At 42.8% G+C, this 15,800-nt stretch overlaps 1 protein-coding gene across 1 annotated transcript in view; it reads left to right on the top strand.

The window, feature by feature from the left end:
* The first annotated feature begins 42 nt into the window (after positions 1-42).
* Positions 43-15,800, top strand: part of TM2D1 (TM2 domain containing 1) — a 34,092-nt gene continuing 18,334 nt past the window's right edge. Inside the window, exons 1-4 of the mRNA XM_084769503.1 lie at positions 43-256; positions 2,415-2,484; positions 7,587-7,695; positions 13,448-13,539. Of these exons, the coding sequence (XP_084625629.1) occupies positions 86-256; positions 2,415-2,484; positions 7,587-7,695; positions 13,448-13,539 (442 nt within the window). The 5' untranslated portion in view covers positions 43-85. The remainder of the gene's footprint in view (positions 257-2,414; positions 2,485-7,586; positions 7,696-13,447; positions 13,540-15,800) is intronic.

Genomic DNA, 15,800 nt, shown 5'->3' with positions numbered 1-15,800 from the left:
GCCCTTGCCCAGTGGAGCCAGGCCCCTTTAAGGCCGGTCCTCTTCTCCAAGGCGGAACCGGAAGCGCAAGGACGCGGTGCCCAACATGGCGGCCGCCTGGCCCGCGGCTCGGGCTTCCCTAGCGGCCGTCTCTCCAGGCTTTCTCCGCACTCTGTGGCTCGTGACGGTCGCCGCGGGACACTGGGGGGCCGCAGCCTCTGGCGCCGTCGGGAGCGAGGAGACGCCCAAGTGCGAGGACCTCAGAGTGGGACAATATCCTCCGGAAAGCCGCCCCTCTCAGGCGCTCGGCGGGACCCTGGGCTGTGGGATGGGGGCCGCGGTGATGGACCCTGGGAGGTGAAGGGTGCGGTGGGGCCGAGCCCCGTGTGCTTCCCCCTGGACCGACTCATGGTCGGCACTTCCTTTTCCGATTGACCGTGTATTTTGCCGGTTTGCTCTCTTATTCAGACACAACACACATATCTAGGCTTTGTCCCAAATACTAGAAATGCAAAATATTGTTAGAAGCATCCCTGAAAGTTTGCAGGTGTTGAGGGAGACGAGCAATTACTAGTAAGCCAACGTTTGTCTTTAACATTACATATGTCTCCTCCAGCAATCCTCACATGGACTGCCAGGAAACTGCTTCACTTTGTGATCTTACACATTTATCATCATTATCATCATCATCATCATCATCATCATCATCATCATCATCAGTTTTTGAATTAGGGATCTTCTTGGATGTTTTAAGATGAAATATTTGTATTAACACTTTGTGAGAATTTCATCCAATCGATTTTGATCATATTTACATCCACTTCTCAACCCCTACCTCTTTCCAGATCAGCTTTGAACCTCACACACCCTCTTAATTCCCCCCCCCCCCACCTTTAAATAGGTAATCCAGGGAGTCAGATGTATGCTGCTCATATCCTCAGGGATCTGGGGCTGTCCACTGAAGCTTGGTTGACCTAGGACCACACCCTTAAAACTCTGGCTCTCTGATGTTGAAGCCACCAACTGGCAATAGGGTAGGTGCTCTTACATCTATTTTCTCATGGATAAAACATCCGAGTGTCAGTGACTCTCAACTTAAAGGGCACTTATATTAATATAATTAGCAGCAGTTTTGTCAGCTGTATATTTACAGATTAGAAACCTGAATTAGGATTAGATGAAGTGTCTTAATAGGACAGCATGAGATAGAGGAACAAGATGAAATGTGTGTTATACTCAAATAGCGATGTTTGAACAAAACTCAAACCTGCAGAAGCAAGAAAGATTCCTAAGAACATTCTGTCACGCCTGTATGTGATTTGAGGCGAGGCATCTACTGGAATTTCACAGACTGCCTCTAATTTGCTAATCCCGTCATGCAGGGAGCTTCTGACATCCTGCGTTTAGCATTGTCTTAGGAAAGACAGATCATCCTTCCAAGAAGCAAGTGAGGTAATTATAAACTGTTGAATCCTGGTGAGAAGTGACCAAGCCTGTAGAACTCTGAGGGGTGACAGCAGAATATTGCCTTAATGGCCTAAGTAAAAAATGACATCTCCAGCAGTGATTCTAAGCCCAAAATAAGGGTCAAGCTGTGACTACAGACATCCTGTATGTACCTTAGCTACTCTCTTGGAGTGTGACCCATAACAACTTTAGACAATAAAACTTAAAAACATTCTTATTGTTTTACCACCTGTTGGAGAGTGGTTTCCAAGAGCTTAAAATCCTCCTGGAGTCACTGACCACACAGAAAGCATTTATCTTCCCGTAGTCAGATGCAACATGTCCGAGGTCTGCCTCGGCACACACTGACATGACTGGATGAGCTGCTCAGAGGTTGAGCCTCAGCTTGTGCCTCTGTGGCATAGGAATAACAGTATCTTCCTCATTGGTTCGTGTTATGTGAAATTAAGCATGAATTAGTTGAATCCAGAACTCTGGAAACTGATTTGTTTTTAAACTTAAAGTAATTTGGACAAGACTTTTAATTTGGTTTGTTGCTTTGTGTTTATTTCCTAACTAATGTTCTTTGCAGATGGTGTCATCCGCTAGAACTTTTGATAGAAATTTCTTTTATGACTTCCCTATAATACTTTAAGTTTCAACTATTATCTAGGCAGCACTGGAAGTGTATTTGGGTGTTTTGTTTTGAGACAGAGTCTCACTAATAGCCCTGTTTATAGTCCCCTGGCTGGAACTCACTCTGTCGACCAGGCTAGCCTTACTCAGAAGAGATCCACCTGCCTGTGCCTCCCAAGTGCTAGGATTAATGGCGTGTGTGACCACACCAGGTTTAAAAGTGTATTTGTATCTGAATTTGATGATTAGTACAAACTCAAAGCCTCTTTGTATATAGGAGTATATAAGACATTTAAAACATAGTATTTTGTGCTAAGAATATAATTCATATTTCCTTAACTTTTTAAACATATATTTGTAAAGATCCAAAAATAAATGATGCTACGCAAGAACCAGTTAACTGTACAAACTACACAGCTCATGGTAAGATTTCCCGAGTCATGTCTGTTAAATATTTTGTAAGATTTTTACCTATTTCAAGGAGAAAAGCATTGCCCTTAAAGGTAATTAATAAATGTGTTTTATGTTGTGTTAGACATTATTGTTCACTTTTCAGAACAGTTTAGGTTTGGAAATTGATTAAAAATTGTCAACATTCGATTAGTTGATTGGTTAATTAACTAATTAATTTTGGTGCTTGGTATTGAACCTAGGGATCCTTGCATACTCTTCCAGAGTTATACCCAGTGTCACTGTTTAAGTTAAAAAACAATTTTTCTTAATTATATTGTTTTCTATTATTTGATGCTTGTTTATCTTAAAAGTCTAAAATCTGTTTATATAGCTCATGTTTTTAAAGTTTCTGTTAAACTGATACATGAAAACATAACTATTATACATATTAGTTGAATGATGAAATGTTCTGAGGTGTGTGTGTGTGTGTGTGTGTGTGTGTGTGTGTGTGTGTGTACTACAAGTCAGGATAAACACAACCTATCTCTCTAAAGTATTTCTAGCTTTTTACTTTTCAAGCTTTGTTATAGAAATGTAAGTAGTTATTTAGTCAGGGTTTTGTTGTTCCTTTGTTTCCTTTTTTTTTTCCTGTTTAATTTTAAGACAGGGTCTCACTGTCTTAAAAGCCTCTTCCTCCTCAGTGCTAGGATTAAAGCATTACCATGCTTTCTTAGTAACTGTTTTATTGCTGTGAAGAGACACCATGACCAAGGCAACTCTTCTAAAAGAAAGTGTTTAATTGGGCGTTTCCTTACAGCTTCAGAGGTTTAATTCATTATCATCATGGCAGGGACAGTGGTAGTATGTATGCATGGTGTTGGAGCAGTAGCCTAGAGCCACATACCAGTCTACAGGCAGAGAGCAAGACACTGGGTCTAGAGTAGCCTAGAGCCACATACCAGTTTACAGGCAGAGAGCAAGACACTGGGTCTAGAGTAGCATACAGCCACATACCAGTCTACAGGCAGAGAGCAAGACACTGGGTTTAGAGTAGCATAGAGCTATAGACCAGTCTACAGGCGGAGAGCAAGACACTGGGTTTAGAGTAGCATACAGCCACATACCAGTCTACAGGCGGAGAGCAAGACACTGGGTCTAGAGTGAGCTTTTAAAGCCTCAAATCCTCCCAGTGATGTACTTCTTCCACCAAGGCCATGTCTTCTTATCTTTTTCAAATAGTGTCACTCCCTGATGACTAAGCATTCAAATATATAAGCCACTGAGGGCCATTTCTATTCAGACTACCACACAGGCCCAGCTAGTTAGGACTTTTATCTTTCGTTTTCTTATTTAATTAAACAAATTTTTTGTTATGTGTCTGAGTATATGTATATGCACTGCGCGCATGCAGAAGACTATGGAAGTCAGAAGAGAGCATTGGTGTCCCTAGAACTGGAGTTACCAGTGGATGTAGGTGCTGGACATCTGAAATACACATGAATTTGCAGTAGTCAGTTCCCAGTTCCCGCCTTTTACCCTGTTCCCAGGTATCAAGCTTAGGGTCACAGGCTTGGCAGCAAGTGCGCTTACTAAGCCCTTTGCCCACTCTGGCTTTGTTTGCTTGCTTTTCTTTCTTTTTCTTTTTTAGATTTATTATGCATACAGTGTTCTGCCTGCATCTGTGCCTGTCTGCCAGGAGACGGCACCAGATGTCACTATAGATGGTTGTGAGCCACCATGTGCTTGCTGGAAGTTAACTCAGGAGAACCTCTGGAAGGACAGCCAGTGCTCTTAACCTCTGAGCCAACCTCCAGCCCCATGTTTGCTTGTTTTTCAAGATAGGTTTCTTTGTGTAGCCCTGGCTGTCCTGGAACTCGATTTGTAGACTAGGCTGGCCTCGAACTTCCAGAGATCCGCTTGCCTCTGCTTCCCGAGTGCTGGCATTAAAGGCGTGTGGCATCACTGACTGACTAGGACAAGTGTTTTTAATTCCTGGGAAAGAACTTGAAGCTGGACGTGGCAGTGCAGTGCACACTCAGCACCAGAGAGGCTGAGACAGGAAGATATTGAGTGTGAGACCATGGTGGCTTATATAGTGAATTTGAGGCCAGCTCAAGTCCTATAGTAGAGGGAGTTTCAGGAGACATGAAGCTGTTCAATAAGTTATACCGAGCTGTATCACTCATACTATACACTTGAAATATGGACTTCAGTATATCTTATGTGTAAAAACAGTATAGTAAGGATTTTATACATACATCAATTATCAGATTATGCCAGTGAAGTGTTTTGACAGTAGATAGATAACACCTTATTGTAATGATTTAAGGGAGCATCTCTCTAAATATGGTAAGGCCAGGTGAAATTTAGTAAAGTGCTTCCTGTGTTATTGTTATGTTGCTCTGAGGAGACACCATGACCATGGCAGCTCTTATAAAGAAAGCATTTAATTGGGGACGCACTTACGGTTTCAGAGGCTTGGTCTGTTATCATCATGACAAGGAGCATGTACCGCATTAGAATTATAAATACTGTTTTGTCTCTTGAAGACCTAATTGTAGCTATTCTGCAGACAGATTTAACAAGGCTGCATGATAAGAATAACTTGATGGGTGTGGTGGTGCACACCTTTAATTCCAGCACTCTGGAAGCAGAAGCAGGTGGTTTTCTGAGTTTGCAGCCAGCCTGGTCTACAGCTCGAGTTCCAGGACAGCCAAGGCTACATGGAGACCCTGTCTAGAGAGTGGGGAAGGGAGGGGGCAGGGAAGAAAGAAAGAAAAAGAAAATAAGTTTCCAAAGTGTGTTACTGTGATAAAATACTTGAAATTTAAAAGTGTGAAGGTGTTGGGTGTCATGGCGCACGCCTGTAGTCCCAGCACTCGGGAGGCAGAGGCAGGCAGATCGCAGCTAGCTGACAAGAGGCAGAGATTGTGGCTCACACCTGTAATCCCAGCTGTCAGAAGGCTGAGCAGGAGGTTGCCAGGGGTTAGAGGCCCGACTGAGTTATATAGTGAGCACCAGGGCAGCCTGGGCTACAAAATGTGGAACAGTCTCTAAGTTTTAAAAGCCAGGCTTGGGCCTGGTGGTGGTGGCACATGCTTTTAATCCCAGCACTCGGGAGGCAGAGGCAGGTGGATCCCTGTGAGTTCAAGGCCAACCTGGTCTACAATGCAAGTCCAGGACAGCCAAGGCTACCCAGAGAAACCCTATCTCAAAAAACCAAAAAACTAAACCAGCAACAACATAAACAAGTCACTGTCCCTTGGTCGCAGGCGAATTGCTGTGGTTTCTTTCAGTTGTATCACAGTAACTATAGAGCTCTGGCCTTAGCTACAAGGAGTCTCAGTTGTGGTCTCTCCTTAGTTTAATATCCTAGTATCATTACTTCTTTACTTTTTCTCTTCTGATTCATTTTATGGAATAGTTTTAAATTGAATTGAATCTGTGTCTTTTATCTTAAGCAGCACCTTGTTTTAGGATTTTTAACTGCATTAAGTAAATAAGGTTTATTGATCATATGGTTTGTACTATGAGGTTCCAATAGATATGGACACTATTTGACACTATTTTCATGTACTATTCTAGCCTGACAAAGCAGAGCAAAACAAAACCAAACAAACCTCAGAATAGTTACAAACCAAATAGAAAATGTTTTTCTTTCATAAAACTATAAGGTCTCTGTGTATATTTTATTATACAAAGTTCTATTTTTAGCATTTTCAAAAAAAATGATTGTTGATGCTAAAAATAGAGGTAAGCATTTGCTAAAACTATCCTAAAACCCTTAGTACTTTTAATATTCATTAAGAGGATATACCTCAGTAGTAGAGTGCATGCCTACCTTAGTAACAATACTCAGTAAAACATGCACTTTGTTTTACTTTGTCCTTCGTTACTCGCATGTGCACACACAGACACACAGCACTCATGCATACATACAAGCACACGCACACAGATGTCAGTGTCGAAGAAGAAAATGTTTCTTAAGATAAGCATGGTATCCCAGCTCTTGGGGTTGGGAGGTGGAGAAATAATGGACTTGGAGTAAAGTTTGGCCATATGCAAATGAGCTTCAGCCCAGCCTGGCCTGAGTCCTGGCCTCAAACAAACAACAACAAGTGCACTGAGCACTAATGCTGCATACTCTGTGGTACATAGTTCATATATTTAACCACAGTGCCCTATTATATAGATGATTTTAGGGTTATTTTTATCTACAAGGAATCCAAAGGCTGAAAGAGATGAAAATAAACCAGATAAGGCCATCCTTCAAAGTTCTTCTTTACACTATAAAGCTGTAAAGAAGTTTTACTTTTAGGACATCGTCTACTTGGCACAAAGTACATCTGTACTACTTGTGTATATTGGGTCTTGGGTTGTGAGTGTAGTTTGATTTTGTGAAATGCTGAAATAGTGCTACACTAAGATCTAAAAAAAGGCCAAGATGCAAAAATATTTATGGCAGCCATTGTCTACAGTAGTGTCAACTTGTTGCTGTGGCAAAATTCCTGATAAAAACAAATAAAGAAAGAGGTTATTTTGGCTCACAGTTTCAGGGGACACAGTCCGTGGTGGCAGAAAGGTATGATGGCAGCAGATGGCATTGTGTTCATAGTGAGGAAACAGCAGTGAGTGCTCACTGGGCAGCCCCTCTACCATCCCAGCCTACGGAATGGTACTGCCCGCATTTAGGGTGGGTCTTCCCTGACTAGGTTAACCTTTACCTTAATTCAGATCATTCCTCAGATGTGCACAGAGTTGACAGCCAAGATTAGCCATCACAAACAATATAAGCTGGAGATATGAACTACAGATAATGTTAAGATTACCTAACAATTACCAAATGGGCTGCCAACAGAAATAGAAGTATTCTTTATCTTAGAGATGAAAAATTTAAAAATCAATAATACTTTACAGTTCATCCTTTGTCATCAGAGGCAAGGGACTGAAGTAGATGGGTACCATATTTATCTTCTATATAAATGCATTATATATGTATATAGTGCAATTCTTTGACTTCCTGTCTAAATTAAAGTCTTCTGTCAATATTTCAATGGGAGGTAATGTGTTATAATGTTACAAGTTCCTTTGTGCCTTGCTAGTCTTGAAAAAATTTAATTTTCTTTCTTTAGTTCCATGTTTTCCAGCACCCAAAATAACTTGTAAGGATTTTAGCGGTAATGAAACACATTTTACTGGAAGTGAAGTCGGTTTTCTCAAGCCAATATCCTGCCGAAATGTGTAAGTACATTACTGAAAATTATAATGTCGTATCTTGATTTTATGAAGTAAAAGATGAGATGGTATGGAAAGTCCTGCAAATGTGACATGCATGTTCTTGTTAATGTCAGACAACCAGAGTTGTTTATAGATAAGGTTCACCAGGCAAGGGGCTGGGTTAACTTCTGAGATAGAAACTGACTCAGACCTTGTTAAGTGAGTTTATGTCACTAGTGAGTTATGGGTAGGTTTCATCTTCAAAACTGAGTCCAAGTAGATAGGTACTTTTTATATCAGAAAAACAATATTGTTAATTGTTTGTACGTTGTATTAGTTATTTTTCTCACTGCTGTGACAAAGTACCAGACAAAGGTAACTGAAGAAAGGATTTATTTTAGCTCACAGCGTGAAGGACACAGATCACCACAGCAAGGACAGCAGGTGTCAGGAGCTTGAGGCAGCTGGGCTCACTGTGTTCATGGGCAGGAAGCAGAGAGATGAACGCCAGGCCCGTTTACCCACTTCCTCTCAGTCAGGCCAGGACCCAGCCCGTGCGTGTGCAGGCTTGTTTACCTTCTTTCTCTCAGTCAGGCCAGGACCCAGCCTGTGTGTGTGCAGGCCTGTTTACCCTCTTCCTCTGAGTCAGGCCAGGACCCAGCCTGTGCGTGTGCAGGCCTGTTTACCCTCTTCCTCTCAGTCAGGCCAGGACCCAGCCTGTCGCATGTGCAGGCCTAGTTTACCCTCTTCCTCTCAGTCAGGCCAGGACCCAGCCTGTCGCATGTGCAGGCCTAGTTTACCCTCTTCCTCTCAGTCAGGCCAGGACCCAGCCCGTGCGTGTGCTATCTGCATTTAGGGTAGGCTTTCATGCTCCAACCAAGCCTAGAAACATCTTTATAGACATGGCCAGAGGTTTGTCCCCTAGGTAACTCTGTATCCTGTCACGCTGACAGTGTTAACCATCACCCGCTGTTTTCCCTTTTTGTAACATTAGGCAGAGTGAGAAGCTGGCTGAGTGTGGGGTGGGAAAGGAATGCCTCTATTTAGAGAACATTTATTGTTTTCCTGTTAGAAAGCTTACATTGAATTTTCATGCTATAAACTAAGGACATAATTACTTTTCTCACTTTCTTTTATTTCTAACATCATCTTTAAATGTTAGGACTATAAATGATTACATCTTATTTGATGGTATGTATTTGCAGTCATGTTAAGAAATAACTAATATTTGGATTTTTCTACAGCTTTTTTCAGAAGTCTTAGAATTAGCAATGTCAAAATTGTTGAAAGGAATTTTCCCCTAGCACTTAGGTATTGTTTTATTCAATTTTTAAATCATAGGTTGATATTTCTACCTTATGCATGCCATTTAGCAGAACAGATAATATTAAGTGCTGGTATGAGAAAGATATCACGGCCCTTAGTACACTAAGAAACTCCTCTGTTGAGAATCGCAGCTTTCTCAGGCTGGATCCTACAGCCATTGCCTGTCATGGCAACTATTCTCTGCTGCTTAGATTCCAAGCTAATCTGAATTTTATTACAGTGTATGTCTCAGGATAGATTAGGCGGAGGGAGACTGAGCTGTGCTAAATGTGGTTACAAGGCATTGATGTCAGTTTTTAATAACATAATCATTACGGAAAACAAATATTCCAACTCTACTAGCCAGTTCATTCCCCCTCACAGTCAAATCAACAGATCCCAAAAACAGCTTTTTGATGAGCATAGAATCAGAACATGAAATTCCATTAGTAGATAGTTTTGGTGTAAGACTTGCACGCCCTGCATGCCCTGCTGTGTCACATTTCCTTCTCTGTGTGCCGCAAAGGCCAGCTGTGTATAGACTCCCCGGCAAACGCTATTTGCTGGGGGTTCCCTTTCAATTGACGTATTTTTTTTCTACTCTCGCTAGCATATTTTTGAAACTATATAATATTAATACTTGGTGAAAATTCCATTCCAGTATTACAGATAAAGCCACTCTGTAATAGTCTCCAGAAACCGAAGCCCAGTAGCCACATCTGTTGATTACGAAGCCACTCAACTGTTTATCCTGGTCATCTGTGTTAGGTGGAGCAGGCTAGAGTGCTGTAAGCTTCAGTAGTTGAGCACAGTGAGAGTTATTTTTCATGCATGTTGTGGTCTAGCTTGGGTTGTCTTAGAGTTCTGGATTATGATATGAGCAGATGCGAGTGAGGCTGCACAGCCATGCAAGGCCCGGCATTTCTGTGGCTTCGCTGCCTCTAGTATCCCTTCCATCCAGACAGTGTGTGGAGAGGGGAAAGGGAATCCTTTGTAAGTGTATTGTAGGGACCAAGTCCAGAACAGTACTTACTTTCGCCTTCTTTCCATTGATCAAACCACGGTCTGTCGTGGCTGCTGGGCCAGCTAGGAGAGGTAGTCTAGGTGATGTGAAAATTAGAAACAGCTTGCTGAATAACTAGGCGGTCTCTGCCCTGTCAGCATAATTGCTTTTGTATTTCATTCCCTTTACCTGCCAATCATTTAAATAATTGTTTCTTACAATACTTACTCATCAACTATTAAACATTCTGTAGAGCCCTATACTGGAACTTACCAGCAATCCTTGTTTCTCTACCAAGTAGTATTGATATTCCATATTAAAATTGCTCTACAACATTGGCTATTTCCTTCTTTTAAAATGCTTTCTTTTTTGGTTTCTAGAATTCGTTTATTATTATGCCTTAGCTCTTTTCTTTTTTTTCTTAAGATTGTATTTTTAATCTCTCCTTACCGTGTGTGTGTACATGTACGTGTAAGTAGCACTCCCTCCACCGTGTATGTGTGTGTGTGTGTGTGTGTGTGTGTGTACACACATGTTCATGTGAGTGCCTGTGGAGGGCAGAAGAAGGCGTTGGGTCCCCTCGAGCTAGAGTTACAGGTGGCTGTGAGCTGCCTGATGTGGGCTCCATGAACAAAACTTTGGTCCTCTATGGGCAGCTGAATTCTTAACCGCTGAGCCATCTCCAGCCACCTTAGCTTTTTTGTAAATGTTGCTATTCCCCAAACAATATCCTTGGTCCTGTATTTTGTTTGTTTTTGAAGCAGAATTGGACTTTAATAAGAAAAGGTTTTATCAGGAGCCCCACAGGGAGACCACCAAGGCTGGCAGATCTGGACCGAGGGGGCCTGCACAAACTGATGCACCAACCAAGGACATGGCAAGCTGAGAACCTAGACTCCCCTGGTCAGATGTAGCCAATGGACAGCTCATGCTCCACGTGGGGAGCAGGGGAAAGAGTGGGGACTGCCTCTGACACGAACTCTGATGCCCGTGATTTCATCACTGCCCCATAGTGGGGCTGCCTTGCAGACACACAGAGGAAGGGAGTACAAACTATACTGATGAGACCTGATAAGCTGTGGTCAGATGGTGGGGGAGCAGCCCCCCACCTCCATCAGAGATCTAGAGGAGGGGAATAAGGCAGAAGAGAGAGGGAGGGTGGGAATGGAAGATAAGAGCAAGGGGATTACAATCAGGATGTAATGTGAATAAGTTATAATAAATAAGAGATTTAAAAAGTGGGCCAGTACCTTAAAAACAAACAAAATACCAAACAACAAAGAGAGAAAGAAAAGAAAAGGTTTTAATGTAGGTTTAAGCAAGGGCATGCAGAGTCAGGGTGGGGTAGTGAGGGACACAGCTGTATGTGCCCTGGGTTAGGCTCTGGCTTCCTGCTGTTTCTGTCTTTGATCTATCTACCCTGTATATGTGGTCATCTTTATTATACCTAAAGCTGAACACAGTTTATTTTTGCCCTGATACTTGTCTCAGTGAATGGCACCTGTTCTACCCAATTTCTTAAGCATAGGCATTGCTCAGTACTTGGTGGTCAGAGGCAAGAGGATCAAAAGTTTGAAGCAAGCCTGCACCATGTGGTGTGACCCTCAAAAAGACCAGACAGAGAAGCCGGTGGGAAGCTTTGGGGTCAGTCTGTCCCTTCCCCGTACTGTCCATGTCAAGTCTGATTGCTTCTGCTTTCTTAGTGTCTCCTGGCTTCTCCTCTTCCTTTCCCTCATACCTGCTGTGTGGCCAGGCCTGATCTTGGAACCCCGACACACACACACACACACACACACACACACACACACACACACACACACACACTTCCATCTTCCAAATGCTGGGATCGTAGCCCACTACATCCACCCGTAACCTCCTGAAGCTAAGCATGTCCTGTATGTTTGTAACTTAACTGTTTGATTTCTATCTCCATCTTAGATTTACAAATAAGTCCATATAAGTCCATACTCATATATTCAGCTGCTTCATAGATACTTCAGATTCACCCACCCAAAATAAATTTTGACTTTCCTTTCAAGAACCATTCATCTGCATTTCCCCCCAGCTCTTTCAACATCCTAGTGCTTATGATAAAATTTAGAGTGCTATTACTGCTTCTTTTCTCTTTTGGAAACCTGAACAATCCTTTTGAACACACCCCAGATCTGGTGATTCTCGGCACTTCCTTTGACTCAGTAATAACTGAGTAATAACTCAGTCAAGCCATTATTAATTTTCACCTGAGCATTTAAAAACAGTAAAACATTTGGTCTTTGTGCTCAAATTTGAATTTGTTAGCAGATACTGAGCCCTCGGCCCCCACTAACAGGACACTGTGTACTTCCCATGCCACTGTTGCTTACTTTGGCTTCAGGTTAATGGTGGCAGACATGTAGAGGCTTAAGTGGGTTTGCGAGACTCCTTTTGTATTTTGATGAGATAACCCTAAAAAGAACTTGCCTCAAGTGTCTGCCACATTCTTAGCTTGAACCCTAGAAAATCTTACCGACTCAGAGTGCATCTGTAGCTGTGGTTAGGCTCAGGCCGCCTCGGCCGAGGCAGTCAGCCGAAGCAGGCGTGCCCTGCTGAACTGAAGCAGTCTGCTGGCCTAGGTGTGAGACTGGACGCTTGTTGCCTGGCGTAGGCCATTGAGGTTGGGGTTTCTGCTATGGCGTGCTTGAGACACTATTGATAAATACTCTATGACAGTATGTTCTTAGTGTAACGACCACAGGGTTTGAAAGTGTAAGTCAGATCCTATCACAGCGTAAAACCCTGTGGAAGTGTCCCACTTCCCTCAGAGTGAGAGTTGGAGTGTGGGTGGTGGCGAGCGGCACAGCTACTGCTTCCCCGGCCCTGTTCCCTCACCCCTTAGCTGCTCTTCCTTTTCTTCCTTAATTTACTTCCGCCATGCTGGCCTTAACCCATCCCCCATCTGTGCACTTACTGCCTTGGACTAGCTGCTGCTTCCCTTGGAGATGGACGTGGCTTCACTGATGCTTAAGTCTTTGTCACATGTCACTGTCTCATCACTAGGTAACCCCCCAGCATTCTGGACTTTCTGTATACTCTGGCACTCTGGATTTGATAAACACCTGCTACTTTTGTGTGTGTGTGTGTGTGTGTGTGTGTGTGTGTGTGTGTGTGTGTGTGATAATATCTGTAGCTTTCTAGCAAACTATACAGTTAGATTTTAAAATATGTTTGGGTTTTTGCTTACTGCCACGAAAATGTGAGTCTCTGGAGGACAGGGATCTATGTTGCTTTTGTGCATTAAACAACATTATATCTAATATTCATTAAACATTCATTTTTGTAAGCTTAGAATACTGTTAGTTACATAGCCTCCAAAAAACAAGTGGATGAGTAGCCACCGAACAAATAAGTAACAACTCACAGATTTGTTGTCTAAAATGTTCACATGTTGGCAATGCGTGGCTGTGACACTCAGGCTTTGATCCTATGCAGAAATGGCTATTCGTACAAAGTGGCGGTTGCATTGTCTCTTTTTCTGGGATGGCTGGGAGCAGATCGATTTTACCTCGGATACCCTGCCTTAGGTGAGTAATGCTTCATCCAGAAAGGAAAGAAAAAAAAAATCCCTGTGACACTTGTGTAGAATTTGTATTAAATGCACATATGCTTACAGTTTGAATCTCCCCATGTACAAGATTCATGTGAGTTGTATGGTATGTTTTTTTCTGAGTTGAGAGTGTTCAGTTCTGCAGTTGAGCCAAAGCAGGCACTATTGGCCTCTCCTGTGTAGTACCTTTTGGAAACCACACCCTATAGTGAAGGCTCGTTACTTGACTGGAACTGTTGTGCTATGCTAGGCACACAGTGGCTGTACAGTAAGACTTTACAAGTGTGTGTCCTTTCTCTCCAAAAGAGTGTCCTCTTGCCAGAGTCCTTGTCACTGCTTCCCTGAGAACAGAAACGGCCATTCTCAGGACAGGTTGGCATTTCGGTGATCTCCATGGGCTGGGATGAGAGTCCAGCTTCCTCAGCTGTCAGGATGGGACCCTCCCCCTGCCCCCTCATTACCCGCCTCCCATCCCCCAATCCTCCAGGTGAGCCAGACAGTTCCCTTTTGTCATGGTTACTAATGCTTACGGAATTATTTATGTTCGACCATGAGTTTTCTTAAACAACACATTTATATGCTTACCCATGTTTATCTGTGTTTATCATCCTCTTTAAATCCCCTTCAGCAGTAGGAAACTCACCAGAGGATAAAGGATTCCCTGAGCCTAGAGGCTTTGCTAATACTCTGTGACATAATTGTTAAAATCTTTCTTTTGTGCATAAGGAAATTGCCATGAGACTAAGAGATCTAGCTCGGGACGTTTAGCTGGGAGCTTGATATGAACCCACGTCTCTGTCTTTGGAGATCATGCTTTACTTACTATAGCATTCTGCTTGCTTATTGATCTCTCACTGAGCAAATGTAAAGTTTTTGAGTTCTCAGCTTCCCAGCTGGCAAAGTTAACTCTAGTCTTATGTTACTACCCACCGGGGAGCCAGGAGACATCTTCCGCATGGGCTTGGTGGGAGGTATGTTTCTGATACTCATAACCAAAACTGAGTGCTATAGTACATAAATGAAAGTCAAGAGTTTCAGGGACTGTCTGTGTGCTGACTTAATTAACAAAGAAAATGAAAGCTGGAGTGGTGGCACACATCTTTAATGCCAGCACTTGAGAGGCAGAGGCAGCTATCTCTCTGTGAGTTCCAGGCCAACCTGGTCTACATTCTAGGACAGTCAAGACTACCATCTCCCAAAACAAACAAACAAACAAACAAACAACAACAACAACAACAAAACAAAGAGAAAATAACTGCAGGTTGGCGAAACGGCTTACCTGGTAACAGAGCTTCCTACCAGGTCTAACAATCTGGGTTTGATCCCTGGGACCCACAGGATGGAAGGAAGGAACTGACTCTCATGATTTCTTTTTACTATTACACACAGGTCATGGCATGCGTGGCCACCCCACTCCCACATGTAAATAATGTAATAAAAGAAAAAGTAACTACATAAGCATTATGGAAATACTAGTGAAGGTTGCAGTGTATATTTTGTCTTAGTATGGTCACTGTTGCTGTGATGAAGCACCATGACCAAAAGCAGTGTGGGGAGGAAAAGGTGTTTTTGGCTTAAACATTACTTTTTATCATCAAGACAGCACAGGAACTCAAGCAAGGCAGGAACCTGCAGTATAGAGGAATTTAATCCAGCAACATGGCCACTCAGGCAAGGGATCATATCTAAAGACCTTCTAGGTCTATGTGATCTGGCTGGAATACAGACATGCCCTTAGAACACGTTAACTTTAATCGCAAACAGTGAAAGCAAGATTCATTTATAGAAGGAAGAGCAGGTTGAAAGTGACGTCTAATTTAGGGGCAGACAAAGTGAAGAATCAGAGAAAGATTTGACAGAATGAGTTAGAGATACGACACGCCCAACTCTCACGAGAACCGCACAGGAAAGAACGGCTACGTAAGAGCATCACAGAGGGAGAGAGAAGGAGGGGCGTAGTGTGTGTGTGGCCGTTTTACTGGGGCAGTTTTACAGAGACATGTTGCAGAGAGAACTAGCCAGAGAATGAGAAGGAGCCAGAAGATTAGAACATATTGCTAGAGTTAGTCTGAGGCCAAGCAGAGCAATTCAGTCAGTGTGGAGAGCAGTTTAGGCCTGAAGAGCTGAGTTGAACCAGCCTGTGAGAGTTCAGAAAGAGCTAGAAAGGCTTGGGAGTGGTCTCTCTCTCCCCTCACATAAGAAAATAAAAGTGAAATTTACACTGGAGGCAGGAGCCGA

Source organism: Acomys minous (assembly GCF_964271855.1).
Source record: "Acomys minous genome assembly, chromosome: 1".
Taxonomy (NCBI): Eukaryota; Metazoa; Chordata; class Mammalia; order Rodentia; family Muridae; genus Acomys; species Acomys minous.
The sequence above is the reverse complement of the archived record's forward strand: the minus strand, read 5'-3'. Positions and strand labels throughout refer to the sequence as shown.